This window comes from Rhinolophus sinicus, linkage group LG14, assembly GCF_036562045.2.
Source record: "Rhinolophus sinicus isolate RSC01 linkage group LG14, ASM3656204v1, whole genome shotgun sequence".
Taxonomy (NCBI): Eukaryota; Metazoa; Chordata; class Mammalia; order Chiroptera; family Rhinolophidae; genus Rhinolophus; species Rhinolophus sinicus.
The window spans coordinates 38,142,448-38,161,746 of record NC_133763.1 but is presented as its reverse complement, the minus strand read 5'-3'; the positions used below and the strand labels follow the sequence as shown (position 1 = coordinate 38,161,746).

The 19,299-nt window shown below is 34.2% G+C and overlaps 1 protein-coding gene and 1 long non-coding RNA gene across 3 annotated transcripts in view; both read left to right on the top strand.

Annotated features, from left to right (window-relative positions):
- LOC141568678 (uncharacterized) overlaps positions 1 to 19,299 on the top strand; it is a 201,321-nt gene that overhangs the window by 85,226 nt on the left and 96,796 nt on the right. The window lies entirely within an intron of this gene.
- LOC109459349 (zinc finger protein 42 homolog) overlaps positions 2,754 to 19,299 on the top strand; it is a 28,654-nt gene continuing 12,108 nt past the window's right edge. The window contains 1 exon segment of the mRNA XM_019753723.2: positions 2,754 to 2,795. Coding sequence (XP_019609282.2) covers positions 2,754 to 2,795 — 42 coding nt within the window.

The following is a 19,299-nucleotide window of genomic DNA, read 5'->3' as shown; positions in this document are numbered from 1 at the left end:
CATCTATGTTGATATCAGGATTCCAGATCTACATCAAACCTGGCTATAGATAACAGCTACCGCTGAGTTTCTCAGTAATGTTGGTGGCTTCTCACTTTTATAATTTCAATAAATGGTGCCCTCTCACAGAACATAGATGGTTAGTGAATTTGTGGTCTCATGTATTTTATACACTCTAGCAGGCCCACTTCTCTGAGCCTTTTGATCCCTTTTTTCACCATCTGCTATGGTAGCTCTAGCATTTCTACATCACTTAGTATGGGTTATTTACTTTTTCTAAGCTTCCAAGAGCCATCTAAACAGTGTGTTAACATAGTTTCCCAGGGTTCTTGCCCAGGTTTCTTCCTGCATCATCCTGCATCTCAGGATTGCTCTGGTTTCAAAAAGCTATGTATCCATTGCATACTCAGTATCTTTACATACATTGTAGTGTATCCATTACATGCATTGGCTTATGGTTCCCTTCATCCCTTAGCAGTCCTGCTACTTACTACTTCTCCTGCTGAATGACTTGATGGAAATTATTGATCAAATGAAGGAAAGGAGAGGTGGGGACAGATGCTCCTATAGGTACATATTGTTTTGCAAGACACATTTTTCTGTTTCATCTTGAACACGGAAGATGCTAGCCTTTAATTGGGAGGAGTGGGCCACTTCTGCAGGATATTTCAGAGGAATCTGGGGATTCAGTGTATTCAACTGCATCAGTCCTGAGAGTTCACTCCAAATCTGTGTCTTACATTCCTCGAATTAAGGACCTGACTTTGGCATAATAGACTAGCTGGACTTGACAATGTAAACTTCCCTTGACCTCTGATTCCTTTATAATTAAGTTCTAGGCCTCATTCTGTGGTATTTTTCTGCGTTCCCATGATAGAAAATAAGGGACTCTTTATATGATACAAACAAGGCCCTCAATTCACATTTTGCCTTCAGCTGTTGATTCATAACCCTTAGCGTTTTATGTCTTTCACTGGTGCATCAGTATCACCCAGCAATCCTCATCAGATTCTGTAGTCCTTGTTCTTCCCAATCCCACTGCATCTCCCAATACCTACAACACCGAAACTGCTAGTGCACCCCGCCATCTGGTATTCCATCCCAGTTCATCATTGGTACAAATTTTACCAATGGCACTGACACAGCATAACAGGAGCCATCAGCTGTCCACTTACCATGAGTGATGGTGACCTCATTGCCAGCCAGCCAATGGTGATCCTGCTACAAACCCATTTTAGGGTCTGCTTCTTAGGACCACTCCTCATATCAATTGTTTTACATTTTGTTTCTCAGGTATGGGCTCTGAAATGGAGAGTGAGCGTGAGATATTTATTGTGGAGTGTGGCTTGAGTTATCTATGGCTACATAACAAAAGAGACTTAATGACCTAAGAAAAATAACCATTTTATTGTATCTTGCAGTCATATAGGTCAGGAATATGGGCAGATCTTGGCTGAGTGAGTCTTCTGCTTCATGTGGAGTTGACAATAGTCAGTTAGGGGTATATTCAGCTGGCAGCTGGACTGGTCTGAATATCCCAGATGTCCTGGCAGAGAGGACTACAAAGCTAGTTTAGCTGAGCTCCTCTCTCTTTCCATTTAATCTCAGGACCTCTTAAATTTCTCAGTCCTCTTAAAGACTAGGCCTAGACTGGCAGTGTCCTTTGCAATGTGTTAGTCAAACTAGTCTTAGGACAGCCTGGGTTCAAGGGGAAGAAACATACACCAATAGGTAACTATTGTTGGGAAGAATATCAAAGAATGTGTGGCTGTCTCTAATCTGCTACAAATCCTCTTGAAAACAAGGTATGTTAAGGAACAAGGGAAGCAGGATTGGGAAGGGGGAGAAGTTAAACTGCCGTGCAATCTGATAGAGAGTTCTAGAGTTAGAATGACCATTTGAAGTTGTCCTGAATTGTGGCGAGGAGATCAAGTCTGTGTATGGCACTCATGGGCCAGTCATTTGATAATGGACTGTCCTTGAGGAGGGGAGGCATGCAACTTTGTTTGACAAAACTCTCATTGGCAATTCTCAGAGAGAAATTTAGTTGTGAGCCATTATCAATCAATGCTCCTGCCAACTGAACACCTGTGTCATGAAGAGGCAATCTGGGTGGTATATCACTGCATCCATTACAAAGGTCAAGAAATAAATTGAGGCTACAAACAACATTATTATGACCGAAGTAAATGAATTAAAAGTAATAAGATGCAGTATCAGTAATAATGAAAATTAAAATACTGATGTGAAGGAAAGGTTGAGATAAATGCAATGCATGTATTTTATAAAAAAGGAACTCAATAGAACAGAAGATAATTTCTAAAATATATATCAAGAACAAATTAGGAAAGAAATGATTCTAAGATGAAAAGAGCTCATAGTATACAAGAAAATTTCATCATAGGCTACTGAACATAAAGCTTTTTCTTGTTTTTTTTTTTTTTTAATAAACTATTGTACTTCAAGAACAAAAATGGAATTTCTTCTAGTGAATGAGGTCTTAAACTGTTTCCCATTTTTCTCTAATATGTCTTATGAAAACAAGACAAATACAAATCCTGCAATTACCTTTTATGTTGAAACTAGAAAGCAGACATGCCCCCATAGGTTTTTTCTTCTTTTTTTAGGTATAAAGGCTGCTAATAGCAACTAAGATTGGCATAAAGCTGAACAGATTGCAAGGGAGCGCAATTCACATAGAAAAAAGTGAACAGCAAGTGGTTCAGGAGCTACAGATCTCAGAAAAGGCCGACATGAAACCAGGGCTATGGGATCTGGGGAAGAAAAAGCCGAAAGTGAGGAAACTAACAGGCCAAAGTGCATGAGAGAATGTATAGAATAGAATAATGGATAAGTGGTGATATGTCTTAGAAAATCCAGTAAAACCGTACTCTCTGAAGGAAACTTCTGCCATAGCTCGGCAAGAAAAATCTAGTTAATTCCATAGTAAGAGGTAAAATTAGAGCTGGCTCAAAATTGACACAAAACTACTAGAAGAAAACAGTAGGAAAGACTTTCCCAAAGGACACCTCACAAAATGAGAAAGAACAGATGAAAGTTCTGAACAAATATTTTACCATGAACTAAAAACTAAAAACACAAAAATAAAATAATCACTTCTATGAAGGAAGATCCCAAAGTTAAAACACAAGATTTTAGGGAAAATATGGTGAGAAAACAGGAGACAATGAAATGTACATTGGCTGACTAAGGAAAAAAGTAGAAACAATGAAAACAATAAGGCACAAAACTGAAGACAAGTTGGAAGTAGCATCAGGCAACATAAACACTGCCGATAATACAGAAAGCGATCTAGAGTATCAAATGAAAAAGTGATCAAAATAGAATAGAAATACAGGGGAATTAAAAAAAGATTAAAGGGAATAGTTAGATACAGAAAAAAGGCAAAGGAGATCAAATGCACATAATTGGAGTCTCCTAAGAAGAAAGCCAAAATAATGGAACAGAATATAGAAACATATAATTCAAGAAAACATTCTTGAGATCAAAGAAGACTTGGATCTACTTTTTTGAAAAGACATGCCATATGTCAGGGCAATTTGAACCAGAAGGATCAATAATGAGATATATTTTGAAAAAGCATTTGTCCTTAAAGAAAGAATCCTTTGCAAAGCTGTGCCAAAATATCAAGTCACTCAAAGGAGAAAAAAATATCAACCAAATTTCATATTTTATCAGTATTCAGCATTGGAAGACAATGGAGCAATGTTGACATGATAGGCAAGGGAAAACATATAAGCCAAGGATTATATGTCCAGCCAAATGGTGCTTCAAGTGAGAATTCAACAAACAAATTGTTTTGAACACACAGCACTCAGGGATTATTGCTCCCTAAAGTCCTTGTTGAGGAAACTGCTTGCAGGTAAACGTCAATCAAACTAAGGATACCTGGAAAGCAATGGCAAAGTCGTGAACTTTGAATATATTTTATTTATGACCAAGATTAGAGAAAATATGGAGCTGAGAGTGACAAACCAAATATAAATGTTCTATGCTCTAACACTGGAAAAATGTTGACCACTTACAAAATGAGATAGGAAAAGGGGAAGAAGTGTAGAGCACGTCTGTTACTGCATCTGAAATATCTGGGAGTCAAAGAATATCATTTCAAATTTATAAAAGTAAGTAATCGGTAAATAAACATATTGTATCACAAAAATGTATACTGGATTATCTGTTGTAAACTGGCATTACTGTTACTAAATCTAGACATGTTTTCCTGATTCCTCTTCATTTTATGGTACTCGGTTGAGTTGGTCAAAGACAAGAACTCCAGGAAGGTCTACAGTGCAGAAAGGAAGGAGAGACCCTTTATTTTGGAAGGTCTTGATGGTCAGAGAATCTATTTCCTTCAGTTTTCCAGCCTCTAGAGGCACCTGAATTCCGTGGTTCTTGGTCTCTTCACCTTCCAACCAGCACAGCATCTTTCAATTTCCCTCTTTGACTACAAACCCTGTTTCTGTCCTCCTATGTAGATGCTTCTCTGACTCTGACCTGCCTGCCTCCTTCTTGTAAGGACCCTTTGATTATATCAGGATACTCTTTTCCTGATTAATACAGGATAATCTTTTCATGTCAAAGTCCCTGATTTAATCACATCTGCAAAGTCCATTTTGCCATGACATATAACATAGTCATAGATTCTGGGAATTTGGATATGGCTATCTTTAGGGAGGGCATTATTTAACCTATTACAGCCTTAAACATAGGAGGTGGGAAGGTTTTTGATTTTATAACTTCAAAAAATTGATATTAATTTAAATAATTCAATTAACTGAAAATTATCTTTCCATGCACAGAAGCCATTCTCAAGACCACAAGTAAAACTCAATAATCAGTTGCCCTTAATAGACCACTTCCTTTCATTTGGCTAATTAGCTATGATTATTTTCTTTTGCTGGTACTAGTTGTTTATAATGTGCTTCAAATCCCTTTTTTCTGAGTTTTGTGATTACTGATGTATTGGATCATCTTATCCAGTAGCTCACTGATGAGTGAACAATTACTTGTGATGTTCACTGATCTTGACAAAAAATATATCTTTTAGTACGGTTCCAGGGCCTTCTTAGCACTGAGTTTAATTTTACGCATATTTTTATTTTTAACCTTTTGTTTTTGGTGAATGTCATAGCAGTAAAATAATTGAATTCAATCACCTCTTTTTTTTAAAAAAAATGAGTGGAGTACATATAAATATAAATAAATTTAAAAAACTCAGTATGCTAGTTCTTTTAAGAATAATTAAAGAATTTAATCCCCTGTATCTGTTAAAAGTAGAAGCGAATGTTAAATAGAAAAGTTAAGGCATAGTTCTATAACTTTATTTGATATACTCAGATTGTTGTCCTTCTTTGATGTTCTTAGTGTTTTCTGTTTTTCACTATCTAGAACTGATTTGGCAAACACTAAAAACATTAAAGAAGCACAACAATATGAGTGTATCAAATAAAGTTACAGAACTAAGTCTTAACTCTTCTACTTAACATTCTTTTCTACTTTTAATATATACAAAGATGCTCAACATCACTAATCATCAGAGAAATGCAAATAAAAACCACAATGAGATATCTCCTCACCCCAGTCAGAATGGCTGTCATCAACAAGACAAATAATAACAAGTGTTGGAGAGGCTGTGGAGAAAAAGGAACCCTCATACACTGTTGATGGAAATGCAGATTGGTGCAGCACTATGGAAGGAAGTGTGGAGGTTCCTCAAAAAATTAAGAAGAGAATTACCATTTGACCCAACAATCCCTCTCCTGGGTATACCAAAAAATCTGAAAACATTTACCCAGAAAGATATATGTGCTCTGATATTCATTGTAGCTTTATTTGCAGTGGCCAAGAACACAGTATCCTTCAATAGATGATTGGATAAGAAGTTTTGGTATATATACACAATGGAATACTATTCTGCCATAAGAAAAGATGAAATAGTACCATTTGCAACAACATGGATGGATCTTGAGATTATTATGCTAAGCAAAATAAATCAGACAGAAAAAGTCAAGAACCATGTAATTTCACTGATATGTGGATTACAAAACTGAAAGCAACAAAGGAGCAAGACAAATAAAGAAACAAAAACTCATAGACACAGACAATAGTTTAGTGGTTACCAGAGGGTAAGGGAGGAGAGGGTGGTAGATAAGGGTAAACGGGGTCAAATATATGGTGATGGAAGCAGAACTGACTCTGGGTGGTGACCACACAATGTGATATAGATGATGTAATACAGAATTGTACACTTGAAACCTATGCAATTTTACTAACCATTATCACCCCAATAAATTTTAATTTAAAAATTTAATCAATTAGAGAAGGTTGATGGGGGGATTGTGTTGTATTGTGTCTCAGAAATTTGGAAATTTCACATTAAAATTCAGAGTTTCATCTTTTCTTGATAAACAGTGAAATATGGCAATACATTGTGTGCAGCTGAGTAATTTCTCCTGCTTTGGAGGAGCAGGGGCACTGCCCAGTTCGACATAATCTGTCCCCTTCCCCTAACTGGCCTTCAGTGGCCCAATTTAACCAATCTTGCAAGTAGCTTAGCCCCTGCGGGCACTTGAAGATAGGACTCATGTTTGGTGTACTTTTGTCTGTAATAGTTATTTGGAATTTAGGCTGGCTATTTTAAATTCTACTTAGACTTCTACTGCAGCTTATAAAATGCCTACTTGAACACATACTTCTCCATTTATCACAGTACAGTTATTGTAGCCTACCTTAGGCACACTAAAGAACTTAAAATGCCTGTCTCACCTTTCCTGCAAGAAGCTTCAGTCTTTGTTATATTAATGTGAGATCATGGAGACAATTGCTGCCATAGCCTTCTAATTAATCTTCTTGACACCTTATAGTCTATTACCTACTATAAAGCTGTAAAGTGATCCTTTTTTCCAGCTTTATTGAGATATAAGTGACATATAATATTGTATAATTCTAAGGTGTACAACGTGATGATTTGATACTCATATACTGTGAAATGATTACCATAGTAGGGTTAGATAACGCCTCATCACCTCATATAATTACCATTTCTTTCTGTGGTGAGAACATTTAATGTGTACTCCCTTAGCAACTTTCATGTATGTAATACAGTATTATTAACTTAGTCACCATGCTGTCCATTACTTCCCCAGACTTATTCATCTTATAAGTATAAGTCTGTACCTTTGACCAACATCTCCTCATTTCCCCCACCCCACAGTGCTGGCAAACACCATTCTACTCTCCATCCTTTCCAAAGCTAAGTTAGATCCTATCCCTCCCCTGTTTAAATCTCTGCATTGGTGTTCCAACTGCCACAGAATATAATCAAAAGTCCTTGCATGATTGAATTGCCCAATGCTGTGCAGACGCTGAGTATTTCTCTACTGCAAACTTCTCTATAACTCTCCCTTTCACTTCACTTCTTTCACAGTTGCCTCTCAGAACAGGACAAGCTCTTTCCTACCTCTGGTACTGAGAACTTTCCAAAAACTCTTCTTTGAGACTTTTAAAAGCCTTGTTCTCTTATTTCACTCAGGTCTCTGCTCCTTAAAAAAGCTTTCATGAGCCCACCTATCTAAAATTGCAGCCATGACTTTATTTGCCATATACTTAGAAGAGTTCCTGTACATAGTAGGTCCTCAGCCAATTGTTGTTGAGGTTATTTGGGTTTGTATTCAGTTGGGTTAGCCTACTGCCTTTAAGTAGTCTCAGTGCTCATCACTAGTATTTTTATTTTGATTTATGTTTTTATCACTTGAATTGACCATTGATTCTTTTTCTTTTCCAAGAAGAGTGGTTGGCTGCAATGTTTTCCAAATACTTAAACCTAGGAATGCCTTCTGTTGCTTTCATATTAGAACAATACATTGGTTTATATGGAATTTTTAGTTCACAAACTTTTTTCATTAAAATTCTGTGTTGTCTTCTGGCATTCAGTTATGCAGAAGAGAAATTTGAGGATAGCCCAACTTTTGTTCTTTCATAGGTAACTTTTTTTATTTTTGCCTGCCTGAGTGCTAATACTTCATTTTGAATCATTTTTTTCATTGCTTTTTTGGGAGTTCATGAAGTTAGCCCTTTTGATTCATAGACTTCAATAATATTTCACTTTAGAAAAGGTTTTTTCAACTTCTTTGTCAGAACTCTTAAGATTTACTCTCAGCAGATTTCAAGTACACAATACAGAATTACTATGGTCACTATGCTGTATACTAGATCCTCTGAACTTATTCAACTTTTAACTAAAATTTTTGTACCTTTGACCAATATCTCACCATTTCCATTTTCCCCACCCCATAGCTCCTGGCAACCGTCTACTCTCTGTTTTTCAGTTTGACTTTTTTTTTTTAAGATTCCACATATAAGTAATACTATACAGTATTTTTTTTTCTCTCTGTCTGGCTCATTTCACATGGCATAATTTCCTCCAGGTTTATCCATCGATTTCCTTTTTTCAAATGGCTGAATAACATTCCATTGTGTATATATATGCCACATCTTTATCCATTCATCTGTCATTGGGCACTTAGATGGTTTCCATATCTTTGTATTGTAAATAATGCTGCAATGAACACAGAAGAGCAGATACCTTTTTAAAATGTAATTTCAGATCCTTTGGAGGTATAACCAGAAAAGGGAATGCTGGATCATATGGTAGTTCTATTTTTAATTTTTTTATTTATTATGTATATTGTTTTCCACAATGGCTGTAACAGGTTTTTGTTTGTTTGTGGGGTTTTTTAAATGTTTTTTGGTAATAGCTCTTTAGCTTGATGTAGTCCCACTTGTTTATTTTTGTTTTCTTGCCTGTGCTTTTGGTGCCATATCCAAAAATTATTGCCAAGACTAAGGTCAAGAAAATTTTTCCCTATTTTTTCTTCTAGAAGTTTTTTGTTTCGGATCTTACACTTAAGTCTTTAATCCATTTTCAGTTGATTTTTGTGTGCGGTGTAAGATAAGTTTCCAATTTTATCTTTTGCATATGAATATCTAGTTTTTCCAATACTGTTTTGCATTATTGGCACCTTTGTCAATAGTCTACATGTATAAATATATTTATTTCTGGGTTACCTGTTCTGTTGGTCTGTGTGAGATTTTATGAAAATACCATACTATTTTGATTACTAAAGTTTTGTGATACAGTTTTAAATCAGGAAGTGTGATGTCCCTTCTTGTTCAATATTGCTTTAGCTATTCAGGGTCTTTTTTATTTCATACAAATTTTAAGATATTTTTTCTGTTTATGTTTTTTTTTTTTTTTTTCTGTTTCTGTGAAAAATGCTAGTGGAATTTGGGTAGGGATTGCACTGAATGTGTAGATTGCTTTGGGCACTATGAACATTTAAACAATTTTTATTCTAATCCATGAGCATGGAATATCTTTCCATTTATTTGTGTCTTCTACTTGAATTTATTTTATCAATGTCTTATAGTTTCCTATGTACATATTTTTTACTTGGTTAAATTTATTCACAAGAATGTTACTTTATTTTTTATTTATTAAATTTATTGGAGTGACATTGGTTAGTAAAGTTATATAGGTTTCAATGTACAATTCCATAATACATCATCTACATATTGCATTATGTGTTCACCACCCAGAGTCAGTTCTCCTTCCATCATCATATATTTGACTTATTTTTCCCTCTTCTACCACCCCTTCTCCCCCTTACCCTCTGGTAACCACTAAACTGTTGTCTGTGTCTATGAGTTTTTCTTTCTTATTTGTTCATCTTGTTCGTTTGTTGCTTTCAGTTTTATATCCCACATATGAGTTAAGTCATATGGTCCTCGACTTTTTCTGTATGATTTATTTTGCTTAACGTGATAATCTTAAAATCCATCCATGTTGTCGCAAATGGTAGCATTTGATCTTTTCTTATGGTCAAGTAATATTCCATTGTGTATATTACCACGTCTTCTTTATCTGATCATCTATCTGATCATTTATCTGATCATGCCTTGGCCACCTGAATAAAGCTGCAATGAACATAGGGTTATATATATCTTTCCAGATAAGTGTTTTCAGATTTTGGGGGTAGATACGCAGAAGAGGGATTGTTGGGTAATATAGTAATTCTATTCTTAATTTTTTGAGGAACCTCCTACTATTTGCCATAGTGGCTGTATCAATTTACATTCCCACCAGCAGTGTATGAGGGTTCCTGTTTCCAACCTCTCCAACACTTGTTATTACTTGTCTTGTTGGTAATAGCCATTCTAATAGGTGTGAGGTGGTATCTTATTGTGGTTTTGATTTGTACTCCCCTATTACCTGGTGAAGTTGAATATTTTTTCATGTATCTATTAGCTGTTTGTATGTCTTCTTGGGAGAACTGTCTGTTCAAGACCCCTGCCCATTTTTTAATTGGACTGTTTGTTTTTTTGTTGTTGAGTTTTATAAGTTCTTTATGTATTTTGGATATTAGACCCTATCAGAGGGGTTGTTTGCAAATATCTTCTCCCATTTGGTTGGTTGTCTCTTTGTTTTGTTGATGGCTTGTTGTGCTGTGCAGAAGCTTTTTAGTTTGACATAGTCCTTTTCATTTATTTTTGCTTTTTCTTCCCTTGCCTTTGAGGTCAAATTTATTAAATCCTTTCTGAACCCAAGGTTGATAAGTTCAGTACTTATGCTTTCTTCTATGCAATTTATGGTTTCAGGTCTTATGGTTAGGTTTTTTATTCACTTTGAGTTAATTTTGGTACATGGTGACAGATAGCAGTCTATTTTCATTCTTTTGCACATGGCTTTCCAATTTTCCTAGCACCATTTATTGAAGAGGCTTTCTTTTCTCCATTGTATGTTTTTGCCTCCTTTGTCAAAAATTATTTGCCCATATATACATGGGTTTATTTCTGAGTTGTCAATTCTATTGCATTGGTCTCTGTGACTGTTTTTCTGCCTATACCATGTTGTTTTGATTATTGTCACTTTGTAATATAGTTTGAAGTCAGGGAGTGTGATAGCTCCAGCGTTGTTTTTATTTGTTTGTTTTCTTAAGATTGCTTTGGTTATTCAACGATTTTTGTGATTCAGTACAAATCTATTTTTTATTCTGTTTCTTGAAAAAATTTCATTGGGATTTTGATGGGGATTACATTAAATCTGTATATTGTTTTCAGGAATATGGTTGTTTTTAACTATGTTGATTTTTCCAATCCATGAACACAGAATATCTTTCCATTTCTTTGTGTCTTCTTCAATTTTTTAAAGAATGTCTTGTAGTTTTCACTGTATCAGTCCTTTACTTCCTTTGTTAAGTTCATTCCTAGGTATTTTTTGTTGTTATTGCAATTGCAAAAGGAATTACATATTTTCCCCTTAAATTTCATCATTAGTATATAAGAATGTAATGGGTTTTTGTACATTGATTGAACCCTGAAATTTTACTCTATGTGTTTATTATTTGTAATATTTTTTTTTGGTGGAGTCTTTAGGGTTTTTATATAAAGAATTATGTCATCTGCAAAAAATGACAATTTAACTTCTTCATGCTTTTTATTTCTTCCTCTTGCCTGATTGCTCTGGACTTCCAATACTATATTGAATAACAGTGGTGACTGGGGGAATCCCATCTTCCTCTGGATTTTAGAAGAAAAGCTTTTAGCTTTTCACCATTTAGTATGATATTAACTGAAGGTTTCCATATTTCATTATTTTTGAGGCTATTGTAACTCAGATTGTTTTCTTTATTTTTTTCTTAGATTAAATATATTGGGATGACAATGGTTAGTAAAATTACATAGGTTTCAAGTGTACAATTCTATAATACGTCATCTATAGATCATATTGTGTGCTCACTACACAGATCAGTTCTCCTTCCATCATCATATATTTGACCCCTTTTGCTCTCTTCTATCATCCCCCCTTCTCCCCTTACCCTCTGGTAACCACTAAACTGTTGTCTGTGTCTATGAGTTTTTGTTTCTTTATTTGTTTGTCTTGTTCCTTTGTTGCTTTCAGTTTTATACAGCAGTGAAGTCATATGGTTCTTGACTTTTTCTGTGTGACTTGTTTTTCTTAGCATAATATTGTCAAGATTCATCCATGTTGTCACAAATGGCAGTATTTCATCTTTCTTAGGCAGAGTAGTATTCCGTAGTGTATATATACCACATTTTCTTTATCCAATCATCTATCGAAGGATACTTTGGTTGTTTCCATGTCTTTGCCACTGCAAATAATGCTACAATAAGCATTGGAGTACATATGTATTTACAGATAAATGTTTTCAGGTTTTTTGGGTATATACCCAGGAGAGGGATTGCTTTTTCAGATAGTTCATTGCGGGTATTTAAAAAGACAACTGATTTTTTAAAGTTGATTTTGTATACTACACCTTTATTTGTCTAATACCAAATAGTTTTGCTAGAGTTTTCTACGAGGTCTGACAATTACATTTGCGAATTCATTCTAGAAAAAGTGCTACATACCTCATTGCTGAATATCACTAAGGTCACCTTGGAAGTACTCCCCTTGTTAAGCTGTGCACTGATGTCAGTGCCTAGTCCACCTTTCAAAGCAATTTTGGAACTCTTTTTCTGGAATGGCCATCAGAGTTGTTGTCGTATTACCCTTGATGTCCTGAATATCATCAAAATGTCTTTCTTTCTGTATTTCCTTTATCTTTGGGTAAAGAAAAGAGTCACTGGGGGCCAGATCAGGTGAGTAGGGAGGGTGTTCCAATACAGTTATTTGTTTACCAGCTAAAAACTCCCTCACAAGCAGTGCTGTTTGAGCTGGTGCATGGTCGTGATATAAGAGCCATGAATTGTTGGCAAAAAGTTCACGTCTAACTTTTTCACACACCCTTTTCAGCACTTCCAAATAGTAAACTTGGTTAACTTCCAAACAGTAAACTTTGTACCATTTGGTACAAATTTATAATGAATAATCCCTCTGATAGCAAGAATGGTTAGCAACATCGTTGCAAAAAGTTCGTGAACTTATTTATCCAAACTTGTATATATAAAATAATGTTATATGAAAATAATTTTATTTATTCCTTTTTTTATTTGGATGCCTTTTATTTTATTTTATTTTATTTTATTTTTCTTAATTGGTCTGGCTGGCATTTCAGTAGACGTGAAGCAGTGGGAGTAGGTACCCTTGTCTTGGTTTTTATCTTAGAAGAAAACCTTTCAGCTTTTCACTGTTGAGTATGATGTCAGCTGTGGGCTTTGTCATAAATGTCCTTTATTATGTTGAGGTACATTTATTCTATGTGTAGTTTGTTGAAAGATTTTGTTATGAAAGGACATCGAATTTTTATCAAATTCTTTTTCTACATTTATTGAGATGATCATATGATTTGTATCCTCGTTTTGTTATGTGGTGTGTCACATTGATTGATTTGAGCATATTGGAACCATCCTTGTATACCAGTGATAAATTCCACTTGATCATGGTATATAATTCTTTTAGCTGATATTGAATTCAGTTTGCTAATATTTTGTTGAGGACTTTTGCGTAAATGTTTATCAGGGATATTGGCCTGTAATTTTCTTTTCTTGTAGGTCCTTGTCATGTTTTGGCATCAGGGTAATACTGGCCTCATAAAATGAGCTTAGAATTATTCTTTCTTCTTCAATTTATTGAGGAAGTTTGAGAATAATTGGTATTAATTCTTCTTTTAATATATGAAAAAGTTCACCAGTGAAGCCATCTGTTGTACTTCATTGGGAGATTTTAATTATTAATTTAATTTCCTTACTAGTAATTGGTCTGTTTAGATTTTCTATTTCTTTATGATTCAGTCTTGGGAGATTGTATTTTTTCTAGGAGTTTATCCATTTTTTCTAGATTATCTAATTTGTTGACATATAATTGTTCATTGTAGTTTCTTATGATCTTTTGTATTTCTTTAGTATCTGTTGTAACCTTTAGTTAGACTAAGAAAAATAGAGAAGATGCAAATAAATAAAATCAGAAAAGGTTTTTTTTTTTTTAAATTGTTGTTGTTGTTTCACATTGGTTATTGCTTACATTCTCCTTTTTAGATTTCTTGCTTGGGCACACTCAAAAATCTCAGGCTAAGTAACTAATCTGTTCTGTGATGGTACCTTTTCTTTAATAATTTTATTCTTTTTTAAAAATTCCATTTGGAGAAACACCAATGATTCAGTTTTCTATAGTGTCAATTCTGGTTCTTTTGTCTCTATGTGGACTTTAATTTAGATATTTAATTTTTAAATTATCTTTCAATTTGTCATTATTTTTGTCAATTCCACTTTAATTTTTCCTTTTGAATTCCAGTGTCTCTTTCATATAGGCATACCCTTTGCATATTTTTCAAAGGACTAAATAAATATTTTCTAAAATAATTTTCCTGTAGGATATAATTTGCAGAAATATGTATTTATTTGGAATATTTAGGATAATGTTCCTTTTGCATTGTGCTATAAAAACTTTTATAAGACCTCACTTTTTTTTTTAAAATTCAGGATTTTATAGAGAAAGATATGACCAGAAAATAAATGCTCTAGTATTTATTCAATGTAAGTGTTACTATTGACCCACTTACAATGTCCTTATGCTAGAAGTTTTTCATTTTTGCTTTTGTATTTTCCTTTTTTTCTTTTAGAACCACAGCTGGAGGGACAAGTTGATAGGCATATGTCCCACTTCAATGATAAGTTCCTATCATGGATTTTTCTAGGTGGTTCTTCTACACTGAGTGGAATTATTTCTTTTGCTAGAGGTCCTTGCTTATGTTATAACTGCAAATGGAATAGCAGTTCTTCATATAAATGTCAATCTAAATAACACAACTAATATGGATTTTCTGAAACAAATACATTTTGTCCTAACCCTTCTCATTTGAGTAAATGACAGTTGCTTAAGCCAACAACCTGGGAATTATCACTGGTTATTCTTTTTACCTCACACTCAATCTGTTTTTCTCTTTATTTACTATTCCACAGGTACTTTGGGCTTCTTTCTATATCTTGACATGACTAAGTCTGCTCTTCCGAACCTTAGGGGCGGAATGCTAATATTCTGCCACAAAAGAAGTTTTTAAGAAATGTAGTTAAGATATCACAAATATAGGAAACTATCTATGACAAGATTTGAGGAGAAAGATCTCATCGTTATTATTTAATATTCATTAACTTACAGTCACACACAAGGGATAGTAAGTAGAAGACCGATTTGCTATTACCACATACAGTAATTTCCAAACCAATGGAGGGATAAGACTATGAAACCATATGGTATATATATTATAAGATGACCTGTTCCATTCTTTCATATTGCTATTACTGCTTTTGACACAGCTATAGGAAATAAAAAGACTACTGGAATGCATACCGTAGAAAGTATTCCCATAAGGCTTTGCAAAATGAATGTTGGAATACCTGAGTGGAAACAGATTTCTAAAAAATAAGCTTTCTGTTCTCTATAGCTAAGATGATTTTGTTAAAAATGAAATATATTCTATACATATGATCACATTTTATACTTAAAAACATGTTTAAAGAAAAATAATATGGACACAGAAGTTGTAATGTAGTACCTGAAATTCAATATGAAAGACAATAATATCATGCGATCATAATGTAGTGTTGGTTCCCAAGGTTTAAATGTTTAATTATATTGCACTAGAGGTACACCATAGTAGTATCTTCCTTCTTCTCATTATAAAGGGAGTGAGGGGAAATCCTAGTTATTTTGGTTCCCTAATGCTGTAAGAAACTACCCCAAAATGAAATGGCTTAAAACAATAACTGTTTTATTTACACACAGTTCTGTGGGTCAGGAATTCAGCCATGACTCAGCAAGGAAAACATGTGTCTGCCCCATGGTGTTATCTGCTAGATGTGAAGATCCAAGATGGCTTCTCTATTCACATGTCTTAACTTCAGCTAGAAAGGCTTGGAAAACTTTTGCTGGCTGGAACTAAGGGTCAGTTGTGTAGAATCTCGTACTGACTGTCAACTGGATTTCTTGGTTCATCTCCATATAGTTTCAAGGCCTCACCCTTTCCACATGACCTGTCTATGATCCACATTGTCTCTCCAGCTTGGTGGCTGAACTTCTTACATGGAAGCTCAGGGTGAATGCAAAAGCAGAAGTTACAATGCCTAAGGTTTAGGCATGAAACTGGCACAGCATCACTTTCACTGCATTCTATTGGTTAAAGCAATAGAAAAGTCATAGGGTCCAGATTTAAAGGTAGGAGACTACACACGTGTATTAATACCAGAAATTATAATTGTTTTTGAAGGATAATCAGAGGAATAGTCTTCCACAGTTCATCCTCTTGTCCCTAATAACTCACAATCAATACACAACCAAAATACACTTTCTTGAGATGCCCAGAGACCCAACCAATTACAGCATCGGGCTCAGTCTTGTAGTCCAAGATTTTGTCCTTTAAAGCAAACACATACATGAGTAAATGGGCTTTGGTATAGCTTCTCTCACTCTGACAACCTGTGAATTAAAGTGACAAATTATTTGTCCTCCATACTCCTGAAAGACAATGAGGAGTTTGGGATGGGAAAATTGCAATATTCACTCCCATTTAAAAAGTGGGTTAAATACAGCTAAAATTATAAGTAGAATTAAGACTGTAGTAGATGCTAAAGGTGCCTCTTTGAGATCCTTTTTATTACGCTAGTGCCTTCATATTCAACATGCTGTGAATGTGGACTCACAGCTATCCAATGCTATTGGGCTGGCACCTCTGGATGGTACAATACGCATCAGAATCAATGGATCCAATGGTCATAAGTTTTGGAGGAATGTGTGCTTCCTCTCTCTACAACCATAGGCTTTATGGTTTTAGGTTTGGTTCCTAGAGAGACAATTCTGTCAGGGGACACAGTATAAGAGTGCCACTATGCTTAAAACAATGGCTTCTACTTGTTGATTTTAGGCTCCTAATGCAGTGAAATAAAAGAAACAAAAAGGAATTATTACTGTCAGGAGTAGTTGAACCTAATCATCATGGGGAGGTATGACTGCTGCAACATAATGGGGACAGAGAGAAATACATTTGACATTCAGATGATTTATTCAGCATCTCTTAACAGTTTTAATATAGCAACCAAGATCTAAGAAGAGCATTATAACCAAGGCCTAAGATCCCTCAGAAAGGAGGGAGGGTCTATGTCACCGTAGTGGATGCTGTTATTATCTCTCCCAGATCCTGCTTCCCTCATTTCCCTTTCTCCTATGAATGTTATGTTCTTAGGCTCTGTTTTTAGGGTAAACAAGCTAGGATGCATACAAGACTTGGGTTTAGTCCTAGTTTTAGAAGTTATTAATTGGATAATTTTGTATAATTCACTAGATCTTCCTAAGTCTGTTTTGTCCTCCTCAGAAATAATTTTCTCACACAGATTTTGCAAAGATAAAGTGAGTTATTAAAATAATTTTTTGCAACACAATGGTACAGTTGAAAAAATGGCCGACAAAATAGGTATTTAAAATTTCACCTAATGTTATCATTACTTTTTTCCTTCTCTCTTGGCATACCTTGGAGCATGACTCTTTTTTGGGATTACACATCAAACATTAATTTTGCAAGGCATTGTTTGTACAAGAAAATGTGCAGAAGCTGATTTTCTTTATACCAAATCAAAACACTAATCAATAAATGGAAACTATGAGTATATTCTTGAGTATATTCTGTGGTTGTTATCTATGTATGCATCTGTCTCTATCAACAAGCTATAAGTTTCCTTTGTGAAAGACCATATATTATTAACCATTTCAGTCTTTGTTTTTTTGAAATAAAATGTTCCACATATTTGTCATATTTGGCTTTTGTATTTTGATTTTCATGTATATCTCTCCAGGAACATATTTCATTTTTTATCCTCTTATTTATTTATTTACTTACTTACTTGTTTACTTATTTTTTAAATTTATTTTTTGATTACAGTTGACATACAATATTATGTTACTTTCAGGCAAACAATATAGTGATTAGACTTTTGTATACCTTACAAAGTGATGACCCACCTGACACCATACATTGTTATTGCAGTATTATTGACTATATTCCCTATGTTGTAACTTTACATCCCTGTGAATATTTTTTAATTTATTATTTTAAATCACAGTTGACATTCAATATTATTTTATGTTAGTTTCAAGTGTATAGCATAGTAGCTAGACATTTACTACTGTGCTAGTAAATTTTGTGAAATATTGCGAAATTATCCTACCCAATAAGTCTGGCACCATACATAATTATTGCAATATGATCGACTGTATTCCCTATGCTGTGCTTTACATCCTTGTGAGTATTTTGTAACTACCAATCTGTACATCTTAATCCCTTCACGTTTTTTACCTAGTCTCCCAATTCTTTTTCTCTGCATTTATGAGTCTGTTTCTGTTCTGTTTGTTTTATTCTTTAGATTGTACATATAAGTGAAATGATATGGTATTTGTCTTTCTCTGCCTGACTTATTTTACTTAGCATAATATCCTGTAAGGCCATCCATGTCATTACAAATGAGAAGATTTCTTTTTTTTTATGGCTAATATTCCATTGTATATATGTACCACTTCTTTATCCAGTCATTTACTGATGCACACTTAGGTTGCTACCATATCTTGACTATTGTAAATAACACTGCAGTGAACACAGTGATGTGTATATATTTTCAAATTAGTGTTTTGGAATTTATTTCTATATGATTGGGATTTTATATGTTAGCTTTCTTATTGAATTATATGATTATCTTTATGAATTATTCTATCATAATTTTAGCTATCTGAACTTGAAACATTCTATCTATCCTATATCCATGTTAAAGAAGACTTATACATTTAAATCTTAGTTGCCTCATCATTCTTGAAAACTTGACAGTAAGTAATTATTTGACATGTGTCCCATATGAAACATTACTACTTAGTAGGTAACTTTGGGGCATAAATGGTTTTGTAGATTACTCCAAAATAAGGTAAAATATTAAAAACAGAAATCTTAGCTAAATAATGGCAATATGATATAACTATTTAACTCATACGTACCATAAAGCAGAGTTTCGACAAACATTTATAGTAATTTATTTCATCTTTACTCCAAAATTCCAGTTTCACCAGTTTTTTTTTTTAAAGAAATAGCTAAATCTTGCAGTTATAGTATGCTGGGTGAATCACGAGCTATCAAAACTACCTACTAGAAATACAGTAGTTTATATGGAATGGTCAGTTTTCCCCAGTTTCTAAGTCGATTCTTGGGAGTGTCATTAAATTCTTTCGAAGCTGTAGTAGACTTAATATTAAATCATCACTTTACTGCAGGAAATCGTTCTTTAATT